Source organism: Mustela nigripes, chromosome 9 (assembly GCF_022355385.1).
Source record: "Mustela nigripes isolate SB6536 chromosome 9, MUSNIG.SB6536, whole genome shotgun sequence".
Taxonomy (NCBI): Eukaryota; Metazoa; Chordata; class Mammalia; order Carnivora; family Mustelidae; genus Mustela; species Mustela nigripes.
Window position 1 is genome coordinate 1,200,370 of NC_081565.1, and position 13,386 is coordinate 1,213,755.

The 13,386-nt window shown below is 67.3% G+C and overlaps 2 protein-coding genes across 2 annotated transcripts in view; one reads left to right on the plus strand and one right to left on the minus strand.

Moving 5' to 3' along the window:
* DIPK1B (divergent protein kinase domain 1B) overlaps positions 1–5,877 on the minus strand; it is a 170,336-nt gene extending 164,459 nt beyond the window's left edge. Inside the window, exon 1 of the mRNA XM_059410300.1 lies at positions 5,873–5,877. The gene's annotated coding sequence lies outside the window, so the exon portion shown is untranslated. The remainder of the gene's footprint in view (positions 1–5,872) is intronic.
* The window catches only part of NOTCH1 (notch receptor 1), a 42,984-nt gene that overhangs the window by 23,925 nt on the left and 5,673 nt on the right, over positions 1–13,386 (plus strand). The window contains exons 11-31 of the mRNA XM_059410296.1: positions 164–397; positions 495–605; positions 1,025–1,217; positions 2,220–2,365; positions 2,517–2,630; positions 4,188–4,307; positions 4,591–4,743; positions 5,259–5,487; positions 6,078–6,279; positions 6,955–7,108; positions 7,197–7,381; positions 7,866–7,998; positions 8,312–8,569; positions 8,644–8,756; positions 9,197–9,768; positions 9,946–10,374; positions 10,900–11,048; positions 11,746–11,962; positions 12,100–12,187; positions 12,279–12,444; positions 12,969–13,264. Of these exons, the coding sequence (XP_059266279.1) occupies positions 164–397; positions 495–605; positions 1,025–1,217; positions 2,220–2,365; positions 2,517–2,630; positions 4,188–4,307; positions 4,591–4,743; positions 5,259–5,487; positions 6,078–6,279; positions 6,955–7,108; positions 7,197–7,381; positions 7,866–7,998; positions 8,312–8,569; positions 8,644–8,756; positions 9,197–9,768; positions 9,946–10,374; positions 10,900–11,048; positions 11,746–11,962; positions 12,100–12,187; positions 12,279–12,444; positions 12,969–13,264 (4,262 nt within the window). The remainder of the gene's footprint in view (positions 1–163; positions 398–494; positions 606–1,024; positions 1,218–2,219; positions 2,366–2,516; positions 2,631–4,187; positions 4,308–4,590; positions 4,744–5,258; positions 5,488–6,077; positions 6,280–6,954; positions 7,109–7,196; positions 7,382–7,865; positions 7,999–8,311; positions 8,570–8,643; positions 8,757–9,196; positions 9,769–9,945; positions 10,375–10,899; positions 11,049–11,745; positions 11,963–12,099; positions 12,188–12,278; positions 12,445–12,968; positions 13,265–13,386) is intronic.

The window sequence follows — 13,386 nt, forward strand, 5'->3', positions numbered from 1 at the left end:
AGGGGGCGGGGGCGAGGGGAGGGGGCGGGGGCGGGGGCGAGGGGAGGGGGCGAGGGGAGGGGGCGAGGGGAGGGTCTCCCGTGGGCAAAGGCACAGGACAGGCAGACCCAGCTGGTGGCCTTCCGGGAGCAGCCGCCCTGACGCTCCGGGCCCTGCCCTGCAGGCTACACAGGGCCGCACTGTGAGGTGGACATCGACGAGTGTGACCCCGACCCGTGCCACTACGGGGTGTGTAAGGACGGGGTGGCCACCTTCGCCTGCCTGTGCCGGCCGGGCTACACGGGCCGCCACTGTGAGAGCAACATCAACGAGTGCCACAGCCAGCCCTGCCGCCACGGCGGCACCTGCCAGGACCGGGACAACGCCTACCTCTGCGCCTGCCTCAAGGGGACCACAGGTGCCTGGTCGGGGGCCGGGGGTGAGGGGCACGGGGTGCGGGGGTGGGGGGCATGGGGGCGGGCACCGGGGCTGACCGCTGCTCTGCCCGCCGCCAGGACCCAACTGCGAGACAAACCTGGACGACTGCGCCAGCAGCCCCTGCGACTCGGGCACGTGCCTGGACAAGATCGATGGCTACGAGTGCGCGTGTGAGCCCGGCTACACAGGTGAGCGGCGCAGGGTCCCAGGCGAGCCAGGTCGGGGACCGCCGAGGGCAGGGTGCTGCGGGCCACCTCCCAGGCCCAGCTCCCTGGCTGCCCGCCGCGGTCGTGTGGCGGAGAGTGCAGGAGGCCCGGGGCTCTGAGTAGCGCCAGGACAGGCACCCTCGGGCCTCTGGTCCCTGGTCAGAGCCAGACGCCTACGCGCACGTCCTGCATCTGCCGCAGGCGGGGCAGTTGGGATGACGCGGGCCCTATCCCCAGGGACCCTGCGCTCACGCCGAAGCCCCCTTGGACCCAGGGAGGGGGTTGCGTGGCATCCCCGGGTCAGCAGAGGGGAACCGGCGCTTGCTCACTGAGGCGCCTCCTCTTGCCGGGGGAGCTCGGGGCCCCCGGAGCGTGCGTGTCTGAGCCCTGCCCGCCCACAGGGAGCATGTGCAACGTGAACATCGACGACTGTGCCAGCGGCCCCTGCCACCACGGGGGCACCTGTGAGGACGGCGTGAACAGCTTCACGTGCCGCTGCACCGAGGGCTACCACGGCCCCACCTGCCTGTCCGAGGTCAACGAATGCAGCAGCAACCCCTGCGTCCATGGGGCCTGCCGCGACAGCCTCAACGGGTAGGCACGGGGTGGTGGGGGTGCTGTCGGGGGGCAGAGCCCCACACGGGCTGGCTTGGAGTGCAGGTCCGAGGTGACCCGGAGCACGTGTGCCGTGCTCATCTGTCCCGTTCCTTGTCCCGGCTGCTGGCAGCTCCCGAACTGCACTGAGTTCACATTCGTGAGGTGGCTGAGGTCACCCAAAGACGGGGGCCTGGGGGGTGAGCCATGTGACCTCCCAGCAAAGCGGAGGGGCCGGAGGTGGAGTGAAGCCCCGAGGCCAGACATGGAAGCTGGTGCAGCCGAGTCACCAGGGGTCGGGAGGGCTTCCGGGCGGAGGGCGCAGGGAGCTGCCGGGAGGGTGGCACCCAGACCGCGGGAGGCCTGGTGCCTCCGCTGGGTTGCTTCTGAGTTTCACTCCGTCCGACCACTCCCCCAGCAAGCACACTCTCCCTGCGAGTTCTGTGAGCCGTCCTGGCCCACTCTTAGCCTCACAGACTGGGTCCTGGGACACTCAGTCGGTGGGTGACTGCCTGGCCCATGAGACGGGCATCTGATGCAGGTGCCGTGTGTGCGCCCAAGCCCGTCTCCTGCGGCGTGTCGTGGGACACCCGGCTGGCGTCCTGAGAGCTGGGGAGCCGGTTGGTGTGGGAGAACCTTGCTCATGGGGTGTCAGCAGTGCGAGGGCAGGGGGTGACGGGAGCTCGCTTGGTCTCTGACACCCGCTGCGTGCCCTGCACTGCCCTGTGGGGGTGGGGCTGTGGAATGGGCAGGGAGCCCTTGCTCTGTGTTCAAGGCCACGTGCTGGCTGAGTGGCAGGGGGCCCGACCATGTTCCTGGCTGCGGGGCTGTCCCAGAGGTGGTGGAAACCCTGTGTCAGGCCTGGGGTGCTGTTACCCCCAGTTTAAGGGGCTCTGACAGTCAGAGTGGACCATGGACCAGCACCTCTGCCGTCAGACTGTAGGATGGTGTTCGAGCCGGGAGCATGGGCATGCGTGAACCGCCCCGTGGTCCCCACTACAGGTACAAGTGTGACTGTGACCCTGGGTGGAGTGGAGCCAACTGTGACGTGAATGACAACGAGTGTGAGTCCAACCCCTGTGCCAATGGTGGCGCCTGCAGGGACATGACCAGCGGCTACGTGTGCACCTGCCGCGAGGGCTTCAGTGGTGAGTGAGCGGGGCCGGGGGGGGGGGGGCTCTGGGCCGACCCACGGTCCCACCACAGGCACCAGCTGCCACCGGGGTGGGGACTGCGTGGGGCTCTGCTTCCACGGCCCCACAGTGACGGGCGCACCGACTGTCGGCACTCTCTCTCCAGGCCCCAACTGCCAAACCAACATCAACGAGTGTGCTTCCAACCCGTGCCTGAACCGGGGCTCGTGCATCGATGACGTGGCTGGCTACAAGTGCAGCTGCCCGCTGCCCTACACAGGTGCGGGCGGGGCGGGCGGGGCGGGCGGGCCCAGCCGCTGGGGGAGGGGCGTGGCGCCGCAGCAGCTGGCCAGCGGCTGGCCTGCACACCTCTGGGCCCTGCCTTGAGGCTCAGGCCTGGCCACGCTTGGGCCTCCCCCTGCGGGGGTCCTTGCCAGATTCACTGCAGACATACGGAAAGCTGGGGACGCGTCGCCATAGGAGTCTGTCCCAGACTGTTGGTTCAGCCGGCCCACCCGGGAGCTGGGGTCCTCTACAGCAGAGCTAGGAGCTGGGCCTGGGCTGTTGGCCTCCACGACCCGGTGTCCACACTGCATGGGCCCCTGGGGCCAGACTGCACGCATCCCCCCCCACCTTGCTGGCCAGGCTTGAGGGATCCCTTTGACGGCCTTCTTTGTGCTGGGGAACAAGGAGCCCTCTGTGAGGACCAGCAGAGGCGGGAGGCGTTTCCCTGGGTGTCCTGGCGTCTGCCATTGGCCCCGCCAACGGATCGCAGGACACGGTCCCCTCTGTGGAATAGATTTACAGAGTGCTGCAGAACAAAAGTCCACAATTGGTCCTGCCACTGGGTCCCCCTGGGAGTGGGCAGGGGGCACTGCTGCTGAGCCTGGAGGTCTGGAGGTGATCCTGTCAGGCCAGGCAGGTGGGGTGGGGGCCTGGGCCCGTGCTGGCGGCCCCACGACATTGGGTAGCTGGTGGCCGGTGTGGTATTTTCTTTGATCGAGGCTGGGGACCTGGATTTTCTCTCCTGCCTCGATGAGGAAGTGCCCGGCTGGTAGCCGCCCAGGGGCCCCATGGCTGGGGACACACGGGTCCCTTTCGGACGCAGTATCAGAGGCCGGCGGGTCTGATGGGGAGGAGCTGGCCTGTGCTGACCCGCTTCCCGTCTGCCCACTTCCTGCTTCCCTCTGCACAATTGTCGGAAACTCTGGCGAATTTCCTGCCTGCCTAGGTCACCGTGGAAACAGATAGAAAGAAAGGCTCTGGAAAATCACCCAGCGGGCTGGGGAGATAATGGGCCATGGGGAAGATAGTGCTTCCTTTCTTCCCCGGGAGTCGACCCCCATGGCTGTAAACAGGAAGGCCGTCTGCTGGGCTCTCAGGGAGTAAAGTCACCCCAGTGTGACACTCCTAGCGAGACTCCCTTCCCTGTGCCGTGGTCCTGTGTCACTGGGGCTCCTCCCCTGCTGTCCGGCCTCTGCTCGGGGTCCTCCAGGGCCTCCAGGACCAGGCCTTGGCTGCCCGTGGCACAGAGCCCTTGGGAGGTGCTCTCAGGCCTCCCAGAGACCAAGAGAGGGGTTGAGGCTGTGGGGGGCCGCCGGTCTGCTCCTAAGGGGTTGGCGCCCAGGCTGTATACTGCAGAGACGTTTTAGAGCAGGGCCTCCCTCTGATTGGTCTTCAGGGCCCCATTTGAGTCCTGACCCAGCCAGGAGCTTGCTGGGGGTCCCAGTGCAGCACCATTCACCGGCCATGGGGCCAGTCATCGGGAGATGCCGTGGGGCAAGGGCCCACGGGGCCGGGCTCCCTGGGTCTCAGCCCTTGTCCCCTTTCCCCTCAGGAGCCACATGTGAGGTGGTGCTGGCCCCGTGTGCTCCCGGCCCCTGCAGAAACGGAGGCGTGTGCAGGGAGTCTGAGGACTACGAGAGCTTCTCCTGCGTCTGCCCCATAGGCTGGCAAGGTGAGGCCTCCTGCCCTGCAGCCCTGCCTGGGGGCGGCCCCCAGGGGCCGGAGGGGCCGAGCCAGCCGGGAGCAGGGGCGCAAGAAGCAGGTGCAGGCCCGATGGGGCCTCACCGCCCTGAGTTCTGTCATCGGCCCAAGGTCGGGGGCTCCCAAGTCCGAGCGCCCTTCCTTCTTAGGATGTCCCCAGAGGACTGTCCTGGGCCATGGGAGGCCCCACTGCCAGGAGGAGGGGAGAGAGGCCCGGAGGCAGGGACCTGAACCCACACCCCCCCTCCCCCCAGGACAGACCTGCGAGGTCGACATTAACGAGTGTGTGAAGAGCCCGTGCCGGAACGGCGCCTCCTGCCAGAACACCGACGGCGGCTACCGCTGCCACTGCCGTGCGGGCTTCACGGGGCACACCTGCGAGACGGACGTGGACGACTGCCGGCCGAGTGAGTGGCCCTGCCAGCCTGGCCCCCCAAGATGCTCTGGGACTTGCAGCTTCTCGCGTGGCCATGGGGCAGGGAGCAGGCTGGGGTCCGCTGGGAGGACGGGTGTGGCAGCACCTGGGGGCACGCCGGGGGCATACGCGGGACGTGCCAGGGGGTAGCCTCGTGTGGACCGAGGAGAGTGGTCCTGGGTGGCCTCAGAAGCCTCCAGAGCCGGACTGCCGGGGCCTCGCGGTGGGTTCTGGGAGCTCCTCCTGCAGCACCGTGCCTGGCCCCACCGGGCGTGCCCTCATCGGTCCTTGTTGGGGCCCACCGAGGAGCAGGGCTCTCAGCCCGCCCGAGAAACCAAGCGTGCTGTCCAGAGCCGCCAAGCAAGCAGGGGAGTTGAGAGCCCGGCTCCGTCGGTCTTCAGGCCTGCACGTTCTGTCCCCGCCCCACGGCCTGGGGCTGGCGAGCGTGTTGGGGAGTGTGGCCCCCGGCGTCGGCCAGCCTCAGGCCTGCCTTCTGTCCCCGCCCAGACCCGTGCCACAACGGCGGCTCCTGCACCGACGGCGTCAACACGGCTTTCTGCAGTTGCCTGCCCGGCTTCCAGGGGCCCTTCTGTGAGGAGGACATCAACGAGTGCGCCAGCAACCCGTGCCGCCACGGGGCCAACTGCACAGACTGCGTGGACAGCTACACCTGCACCTGCCCCGCCGGCTTCAGCGGCATCCACTGTGAGAACAACACTCCCGACTGCACAGAGAGGCGAGTGCCACGGGCGACCCGGCCCGCGGGTGGAGGCGGCCGGGAGGCGGGCCGGGGGCCGGGTGCGGTGCCCCGTGCACCCAGCAGGTGTCCCCTGGGCCAGCCCTCACTGCCCGTCCAGTCAGACAGGGTCCCCTGGATCCTCAGAGGGCCAGCGGGAGAACCCGGAGGCCTGGCAGTTTCTCCGGAAGAGCTGACGCGCCCTCCTCTGTCCCACGGCACCAACGCTGACCCACCTTGTTTCCTTCTTTACCCGGGCTGCCAGGGAACTCCACACTCCGTGGTCTCGTCCTTTTTTCCACCACGGCTCTCTCCTGGTGGCCACACGGGTTCTGTTTTATTCTGCGCGTTTCCATTCAGTTGCACGTTCCTGTGTTACGAAGCTCTCGGCTCGGCTTGTAAGGAAGGCAGCGGAAGTGGGTGGCAGGAGGGCCTGAGGTCCCTGGCTCTGAGGTCAGCCACACGATGTCCCACCTGCTCTGGCTGTCGGGGGGGGCCCCGGCCGCCACTGTCTGAGTCAAGGGAGCAGCTGCCCGGCGGGTTCCCACAGCCGCGCTCACCCTTCCCCGCTGCTGCTTGCTCACCTCCAGCTCCTGCTTCAACGGGGGCACCTGTGTGGACGGCATCAACTCCTTCACCTGCCTGTGTCCGCCGGGCTTCACGGGCAGCTACTGCCAGCACGATGTCAACGAGTGCGACTCGCGGCCCTGCCTGCACGGGGGCACCTGCCAGGACAGTTACGGGACCTACAAGTGTACCTGCCCCCAGGGCTACACGGGCCTCAACTGCCAGGTGAGTGAGTGGGCGGTGGGGGGGCCCAGCAGGTGGTGGCCAAGGCAGGGCACCGGCCCCCAGCGTGTCGTCACAGCCACCCCGCGGGCCCCACTCACGTCGGCCTCCCTGCGCCACAAAGGAAAGCAGGAGGGCAGGGGCGGCCGTGGTCACAGGGCTCCCGGGGCCCCCAATTGCCAGCCCAGGGCCCGGCCCAAGGCCGCACTGTCCCTGGAGGAAGCAAGTGCAGAGCTGGGGCTTTCAGGTCAGGAGCAGAGGTTTATGGAATAAGATCAAGAAGGGGAGGGAAACAGCTAAAAACCAGCTTTTTTATAGAAAATACACAAAAGTATTAAAGAGGTATATTTATTGAAGATTTCCACGTCAGATACTTGTTACAGAAAGTCCCAACAGACTAGTTTACTTCCCAAGAAGAACCTTCCTTCAGGAAAGGCCAATCGGGATTAGCCGAGGGCCCAGACAAAGAGCGACCCCCTCCCCAACCCCGGCCAGCCAGCTCCTGAGCAGAGGGAGGGGCAGCCCCCGGGCCTCAGCTTCCGCGTCTGTGGGGTGGGCTCCCAGCCCCCACTCCGGGCGTGGGGTACTCTGGCAGGTGTGTGCTGGGTACCGACGGGTGGGTGGGCCCGGGCGGGGTTGGGGGGATAGTGAGCATCGGGCACCCTCTGCCGCCCCCAGAGCCTGGTGCGCTGGTGCGACTCCTCCCCTTGCAAGAACGGTGGCAAGTGCTGGCAGACCAGCGCCCTGTACCGGTGTGAGTGCCGCAGCGGCTGGACCGGCCTCTACTGCGACGTGCCCAACGTGTCCTGTGAGGTGGCCGCCCAGCGGCAAGGTAACCAGCTGCGGGCGACCCGGTGCCCCCCGGGGGTCCCCCGCCTGCCGACCCCGGCTCACGCCCCTGCCCCTCACCTCCCCGCCAGACATCAACGTCACCCACCTGTGCCGAAACGGGGGGCTCTGCGTGGACGCGGGCAACACCCACCATTGCCGCTGCCAGGCGGGCTACACGGGCAGCTACTGCGAGGACCAGGTGGACGAGTGCTCGCCCAGCCCCTGCCAGAACGGGGCCACCTGCACCGACTACCCTGGTGGCTACTCCTGTGAGGTGGGCACCGGTCCTGCGGGGGCCGGGGATGCTGCTGGGAGGCCACCGCGCGCCAGGCCCGAGGCTGCGAGCAAGCACGGCAGGGAAGGCGAAACCAGACAGATAGGGTCGTGGGAAGGGAGGGCTGTGACAATCAGGGAGGACTGCCTGGTGGCGGCATCCGTGGAAGAGGAAGACCACTCGGAAATATGGCGTCGAGTCGCCCTCTGTGTCCTCTTCCCCAGAGCTTTCCCTCTGGGCTCAGCCGACACCTGCTGAGAGGTGACCCCTGTTTCACGAGACGAGCTTTGGCCCAGGCTCTGACCCTCCTCAGCGTCCACTGGGTGGAGGTCTTCCTCCGGGTTGGCCACGTATGAGGGACTCAAGCCTTCACTGGTTAAGAGGGTAGCCCGTGTGGCCCTGGCAGCCCTCGAAGGGTGCAGAGGGCCGCAACTCCGTCCCCCACTGAGCCGCGTGCCTCTACCCCTGGTCTGTGTCCCCGCAGTGTGTGGCCGGGTACCATGGCGTGAACTGCTCCGAGGAAATCAATGAGTGTCTGTCCCAGCCGTGCCGGAACGGGGGCACCTGCATCGATCTCCCCAACACCTACAAGTGCTCCTGTCCCCGGGGCACACAGGGTAAGGGCTCACCACACCCCAGGGCTGGGGTCCGGGGCCAAGTGGGCGCATCGGGCACCGACCACAAACATGCCAGACCCAGTCCCGGCTTCCGTTCTGCCTTGTGGTGCTGAGCAGAGGAAAATCCAAGGGACGGAGCGTAGCCAGGCCACTGGCACAGGGCAGCCTGTTGGGCGGGAGGGCCCTGTGGGTGCGTCCTCTCTCCCGAGCCTCTGTGTGGTCCCATCCTGACTGCTGAAGGGAACGCCCTTGGGACGGAGCTAGGCCAGCATGAGGCCAGCGCAGGTCCCTGACAGCGCCCGGGCTTCCACAGGCATACACTGTGAGGTCAACGTGGATGACTGCAGCCCCCCCATCGACCCCGTCTCCCGGGGCCCCAAGTGCTTTAACAACGGCACCTGTGTGGACCAGGTGGGCGGCTACAGCTGCACCTGCCCACCCGGCTTTGTGGGCGAGCGCTGTGAGGGGGACGTGAATGAGTGCCTGTCCAACCCCTGCGACGCCCGTGGCACCCAGAACTGCGTGCAGCGGGTCAACGACTTCTACTGCGAGTGCCGCGCCGGCCACACTGGTGGGTGCCGGGGGTGGGCGGGGCCGAGGCTGGACTGTCCGCGGCCAGTGCCTTATGCCCGCTCTCCTCTTTAGGACGCCGCTGTGAGTCGGTCATCAACGGCTGCAAAGGCAGGCCCTGCCAGAACGGGGGCACCTGCGCCGTGGCCTCCAACACGGCCCGCGGGTTCATCTGCAAGTGCCCGGCGGTAGGTGCCACGTGGGGCTGCTTGGTGTTCGGTGGTGGGAGATGCCCCCTTGCTGCCATCGATCACGGAGCGCCAGAGGATAAGGGCCGGCGGGAACTGGGCTGCGTCCTCCTGGCTCCCAGATCCAGGCTTTCTGCTGGGACTTGATTTTCAGAGGCATCTGGGGTTCACAACGCCCTGGTGGGGGCACTGGCCACGCCCCTTTGTCCCTGGTCCCGCTTACAGGGGTGAGGAGGGGTCGGCCCACACTGGTGTCCTGGCTGCTGGTCAGGGTTCCGAGAAACCCAGCAGACACGCACGCTCCAGGGCTCAGTGCCTGCAGCTCCCAGAGCGCCCCTGACAACACCTGGGCTTCCGGTGCGTGGCGGGGTGGGGGGTGCTGTGCCGTCCAGTGCAGGGACTGCGGGCCCCTGACGCACGGCCACCACCTGTCCCCGCAGGGCTTCGAGGGCGCCACCTGCGAGAACGACGCGCGCGCCTGTGGGAGCCGGCGCTGCCTCAACGGCGGCACGTGCATCTCGGGCCCGCGCAGCCCCACCTGCCTGTGCCTGGGCGCCTTCACCGGCCCCGAGTGCCAGTTCCCGGCCGGTAGCCCTTGCGTGGGCGGGAACCCCTGCTACAACCAGGGCAGCTGCGAGCCCACGGCGGAGAGCCCCTTCTACCGCTGCCTGTGCCCCGCCAAGTTCAACGGGCTCCTGTGCCACATCCTGGACTACAGCTTCGGGGGTGGCCTGGGCCTGGACATCCCGCCGCCGCAGATCGAGGAGGCGTGCGCGCTGCCCGAGTGCCGCGAGGAGGCAGGCAACAAGGTGTGCAGCCTGGCCTGCAACAACCACGCGTGCGGCTGGGACGGCGGCGACTGCTCGCTCAACTTCAACGACCCCTGGCAGAACTGCTCGCAGTCGCTGCAGTGCTGGAAGTACTTCAGCAACGGCCGCTGCGACAGCCAGTGCAGCTCCGCGGGCTGCCTGTTCGACGGCTTCGACTGCCAGCGCGCGGAGGGCCAGTGCAAGTGAGGCGGGGGGCCGGCCGGGGCAGCGCTCGGGGAGGGCGAGGGGAGGGGGGCTGGGGCACAGGTAGCTAGGCAGGTGCAGGCGGGGGTCCTGCGGAGGGGGCGGGCTGGGTGGGGGCTGCCGGCAGGGCGGGGCCTGGTGACAGCCCGCGCACCCCCGCGTCCCTCTGTCCACAGCCCCCTGTACGACCAGTACTGCAAGGACCACTTCGGCGACGGGCACTGCGACCAGGGCTGCAACAGTGCCGAGTGCGAGTGGGACGGGCTGGACTGCGCAGAGCACATGCCCGAGCGGCTGGCGGCCGGCGCGCTGGTGCTGGTGGTGCTGACGCCGCCCGCACAGCTGCGCAACCGCTCCCTGCACTTCCTGCGGGAGCTCAGCCGCCTGCTGCACACCAACGTGGTGTTCAAGCGCGACGCCCACGGCCAGCCCATGATTTTCCCGTACTACGGCCGCGAGGAGGAGCTGCGCAAACACCCCATCAAGCGTGCGGCCGACGGCTGGGCCGTGCCTGGTGCCCTGCTGGACCGGGTGGAGGCCGCCCTCCTGCCGGGCGGCGGGGCCGGCCGCCGGCGCAGGGAGCTGGACCCCATGGACATCCGCGGGTGAGTAGCTCCCGCGGCTCCCCCGGGCCCTCCAAACTTGTTGGCGGGACACACGGAGGGTCCGACAAGACTGGGGGCTTCCAGGGCACTTTCTGGGGTATGGGGTGCAGCGCCTGGGGTCAGCTCCCAGAGAAGGACTGGACTCCCCGAATCTCTGTCCTCCTGAGATGGGAGAAGAATGCTTGCGGCCCCTGGTAGGAAGGCTCCCTGGTACAAAGGCTCCCTGGTACGAAGGCTCCCTGGTACGAAGGCAGAGGACGGCAGGTCTGGCTGGAAGAGCACTTTGAGGGTCTCAGGTGCCACAGCCCTGCTACATGTGGTGCTGAACTTGGTGGGCCGCAGAGAGCACAGTCCGCCCTCAGGGTGGTTCTCTGCCTCCGGGACTCCCTGTGGCCCCGGGGCCACCTCACCCATCCTGGGAGTGCCCCCCTCCCCCACTGCGACCATGTTGTGGGCCGGGGGTAAACGGGGTGACTGCAGCAGCAGACCGGAGGTCTGAGCCCCCTGACCTGGGTGCTCCCCCAGATCCATCGTCTACCTGGAGATCGACAACCGGCAGTGCGTCCAGTCGTCCTCACAGTGCTTCCAGAGCGCCACGGACGTGGCCGCCTTTCTGGGTGCCCTGGCCTCACTGGGGAGCCTCAACATCCCTTACAAGATCGAGGCTGTGCAGAGTGAGTGGTCCGCCCCGGCCCTGCTCCCGGGGGACGGTTTGCCGGCTTCTAAGGAAAGTCTGCCTGGGAGGGGGCATGTCTCCCAGTCCCCCCACCAAGTGTTTGCATTCCTTGTGCCGTTCTCTGCCCACGGGTGCGTGTCATGCCATCCAGAGCTCAGGAAGCACTTTTGTGGGATTTTCTGCCTGGTGCACCCTCCCTACCCGTAGTGACAGCTGTTGGTGCGGCTGGCCCAGGGGACGGACACATCTGCCAGAGAGTGGGAGCCTTTTTCTCCCCCCGCTCGCTCCCCTGATTTTTCTTTGTTGGGTATTATTTCAAAATCATTACAGCTTTTTAAAAAAGAGAGAGAAGGGGAAGAATTGATCGGTGTCATGTGAAGTGTTGAAGTTTGTATCTCGAAAATCCCCCTAAATCCTTTGTCTTAACAGCTCAATGCAAGTGCAGTGATTTGAAGTTGGCTAATCCCTCTCCCTTAAAGGAGAAAAAAGTAAAAGCCGTCTCCAGATAGTCGGCTGGTGCAGGAGAGAATTTAGCGATAGTTTGCAATTCTGATTAATCGCGTAGAAAATGACCTTATTTTGGGGGGCGGGATGGAGGAGAGCGGGTGAGAAGGCGCCCAGCCGCGGAGCCAGTCCGCGGCCCCCCGGCTGCCGGCCTGCCGCGGAGCCGCCGCCTGATGTCCGGGCGCCCGCAGGTGAGACGGTGGAGCCGCCCCCGCCCCCGCAGCTACACTTCATGTACGTGGCCGTGGCCGCCTTCGTGCTGCTCTTCTTTGTGGGCTGCGGGGTGCTGCTGTCCCGAAAGCGCCGGCGGCAGCATGGACAGCTCTGGTTCCCCGAAGGCTTCAAGGTGTCGGAGACCAGCAAGAAGAAGCGGCGGGAGCCCCTCGGCGAGGACTCCGTGGGCCTCAAGTTAGTGGACGCACCGCGGCTTTGGGGGGCTTGGGGGAGACGGGGTACCCTCCTGCCGACCCACAGGCCACGCCTCGCGCGGTCCACGGCCTCAGGAGAGCCCCACTCAGTCCCACCTCCCGCCCCCCTGCTCCTAGGCCCCTGAAGAACGCCTCAGACGGCGCCCTCATAGACGACAACCAGAATGAGTGGGATGATGAGGACCTGGAGGCCAAGAAGTTCCGGGTGAGTCCGGCGGGCTCCGGGGCCTCCCCAGGCGGCCACACCCCTGCCCCAGCCTGCACGTGACGGGGCCCTCCGCTCACCCCTTCCTCAGTTCGAGGAGCCGGTGGTTCTTCCCGACCGGGATGACCAGACAGACCACCGGCAGTGGACGCAGCAGCACCTGGACGCCGCCGACCTGCGCGTGTCGGCCATGGCCCCCACGCCGCCCCAGGGCGAAGCCGACGCCGACTGCATCGACGTCAACGTCCGAGGGCCAGGTAGGAGCACAGTCGGCCACCTGCACCGCCCCCCAGAGGCTCTCAGGATAGGGTCGCCCTCGCCCAGCAGCCTGCCAGGGGTCGGCATTCTGGAAGCTGAGCACCGGGGGTGTGAGGGGGTGGGGAGGAAGCTGGGACCTCCTGGGAGGCTCTGCTCGTAGCCACTCCCGCCGGGGGGAGGCTCTCTGCCCACCCAATCAACTGCTTGTCCTGAAACATCCGTCTGAGGAGCTGATTTCCCAGCCACGCATTTCTTGTGTGGTCTCTTCTCAGCTGGGTTATTGGTGAGGGTCTCGTGCAGGTCAGGAAGCAGAGCCACTGGGTCGCCTTTGCCCACCGGCCATTTGGCGGCTGGACCTGGTTCTGATCCTCGGGAAGCTCAAGTTGATTTTGAGGGCCCCGGGTGCCACGGGCTGGGCTGCCCGTCCACACGCGCCCACCAACTCGGGACCATCGGCACGCCCGCCAGTGCCGCCGCTGGGGGCCCGCCTTCCTGACGGAGCCCTCGCCCCGCTCTCACACAGACGGCTTCACGCCCCTCATGATCGCCTCCTGCAGCGGCGGGGGCCTGGAGACGGGCAACAGTGAGGACGAGGAGGACGCGCCGGCCGTCATCTCCGACTTCATCTACCAGGGCGCTAGCCTGCACAACCAGACGGACCGCACCGGCGAGACTGCCCTGCACCTGGCCGCCCGCTACTCGCGCTCCGATGCGGCCAAGCGCCTGCTGGAGGCCAGCGCAGATGCCAACATCCAGGACAACATGGGGCGGACTCCGCTGCACGCGGCCGTGTCTGCCGACGCACAGGGAGTCTTCCAGGTGGGCAGCTGCTGCCACGGGCGCCCTTTCACCAGCCCCTGGCCCGCCCACCCGCCTCCTGGCCCGCCCACCCGCCTCCTGGCCCGCCCACCCGCCTCCTGGCCCGCCCACCCGCCTCCTGG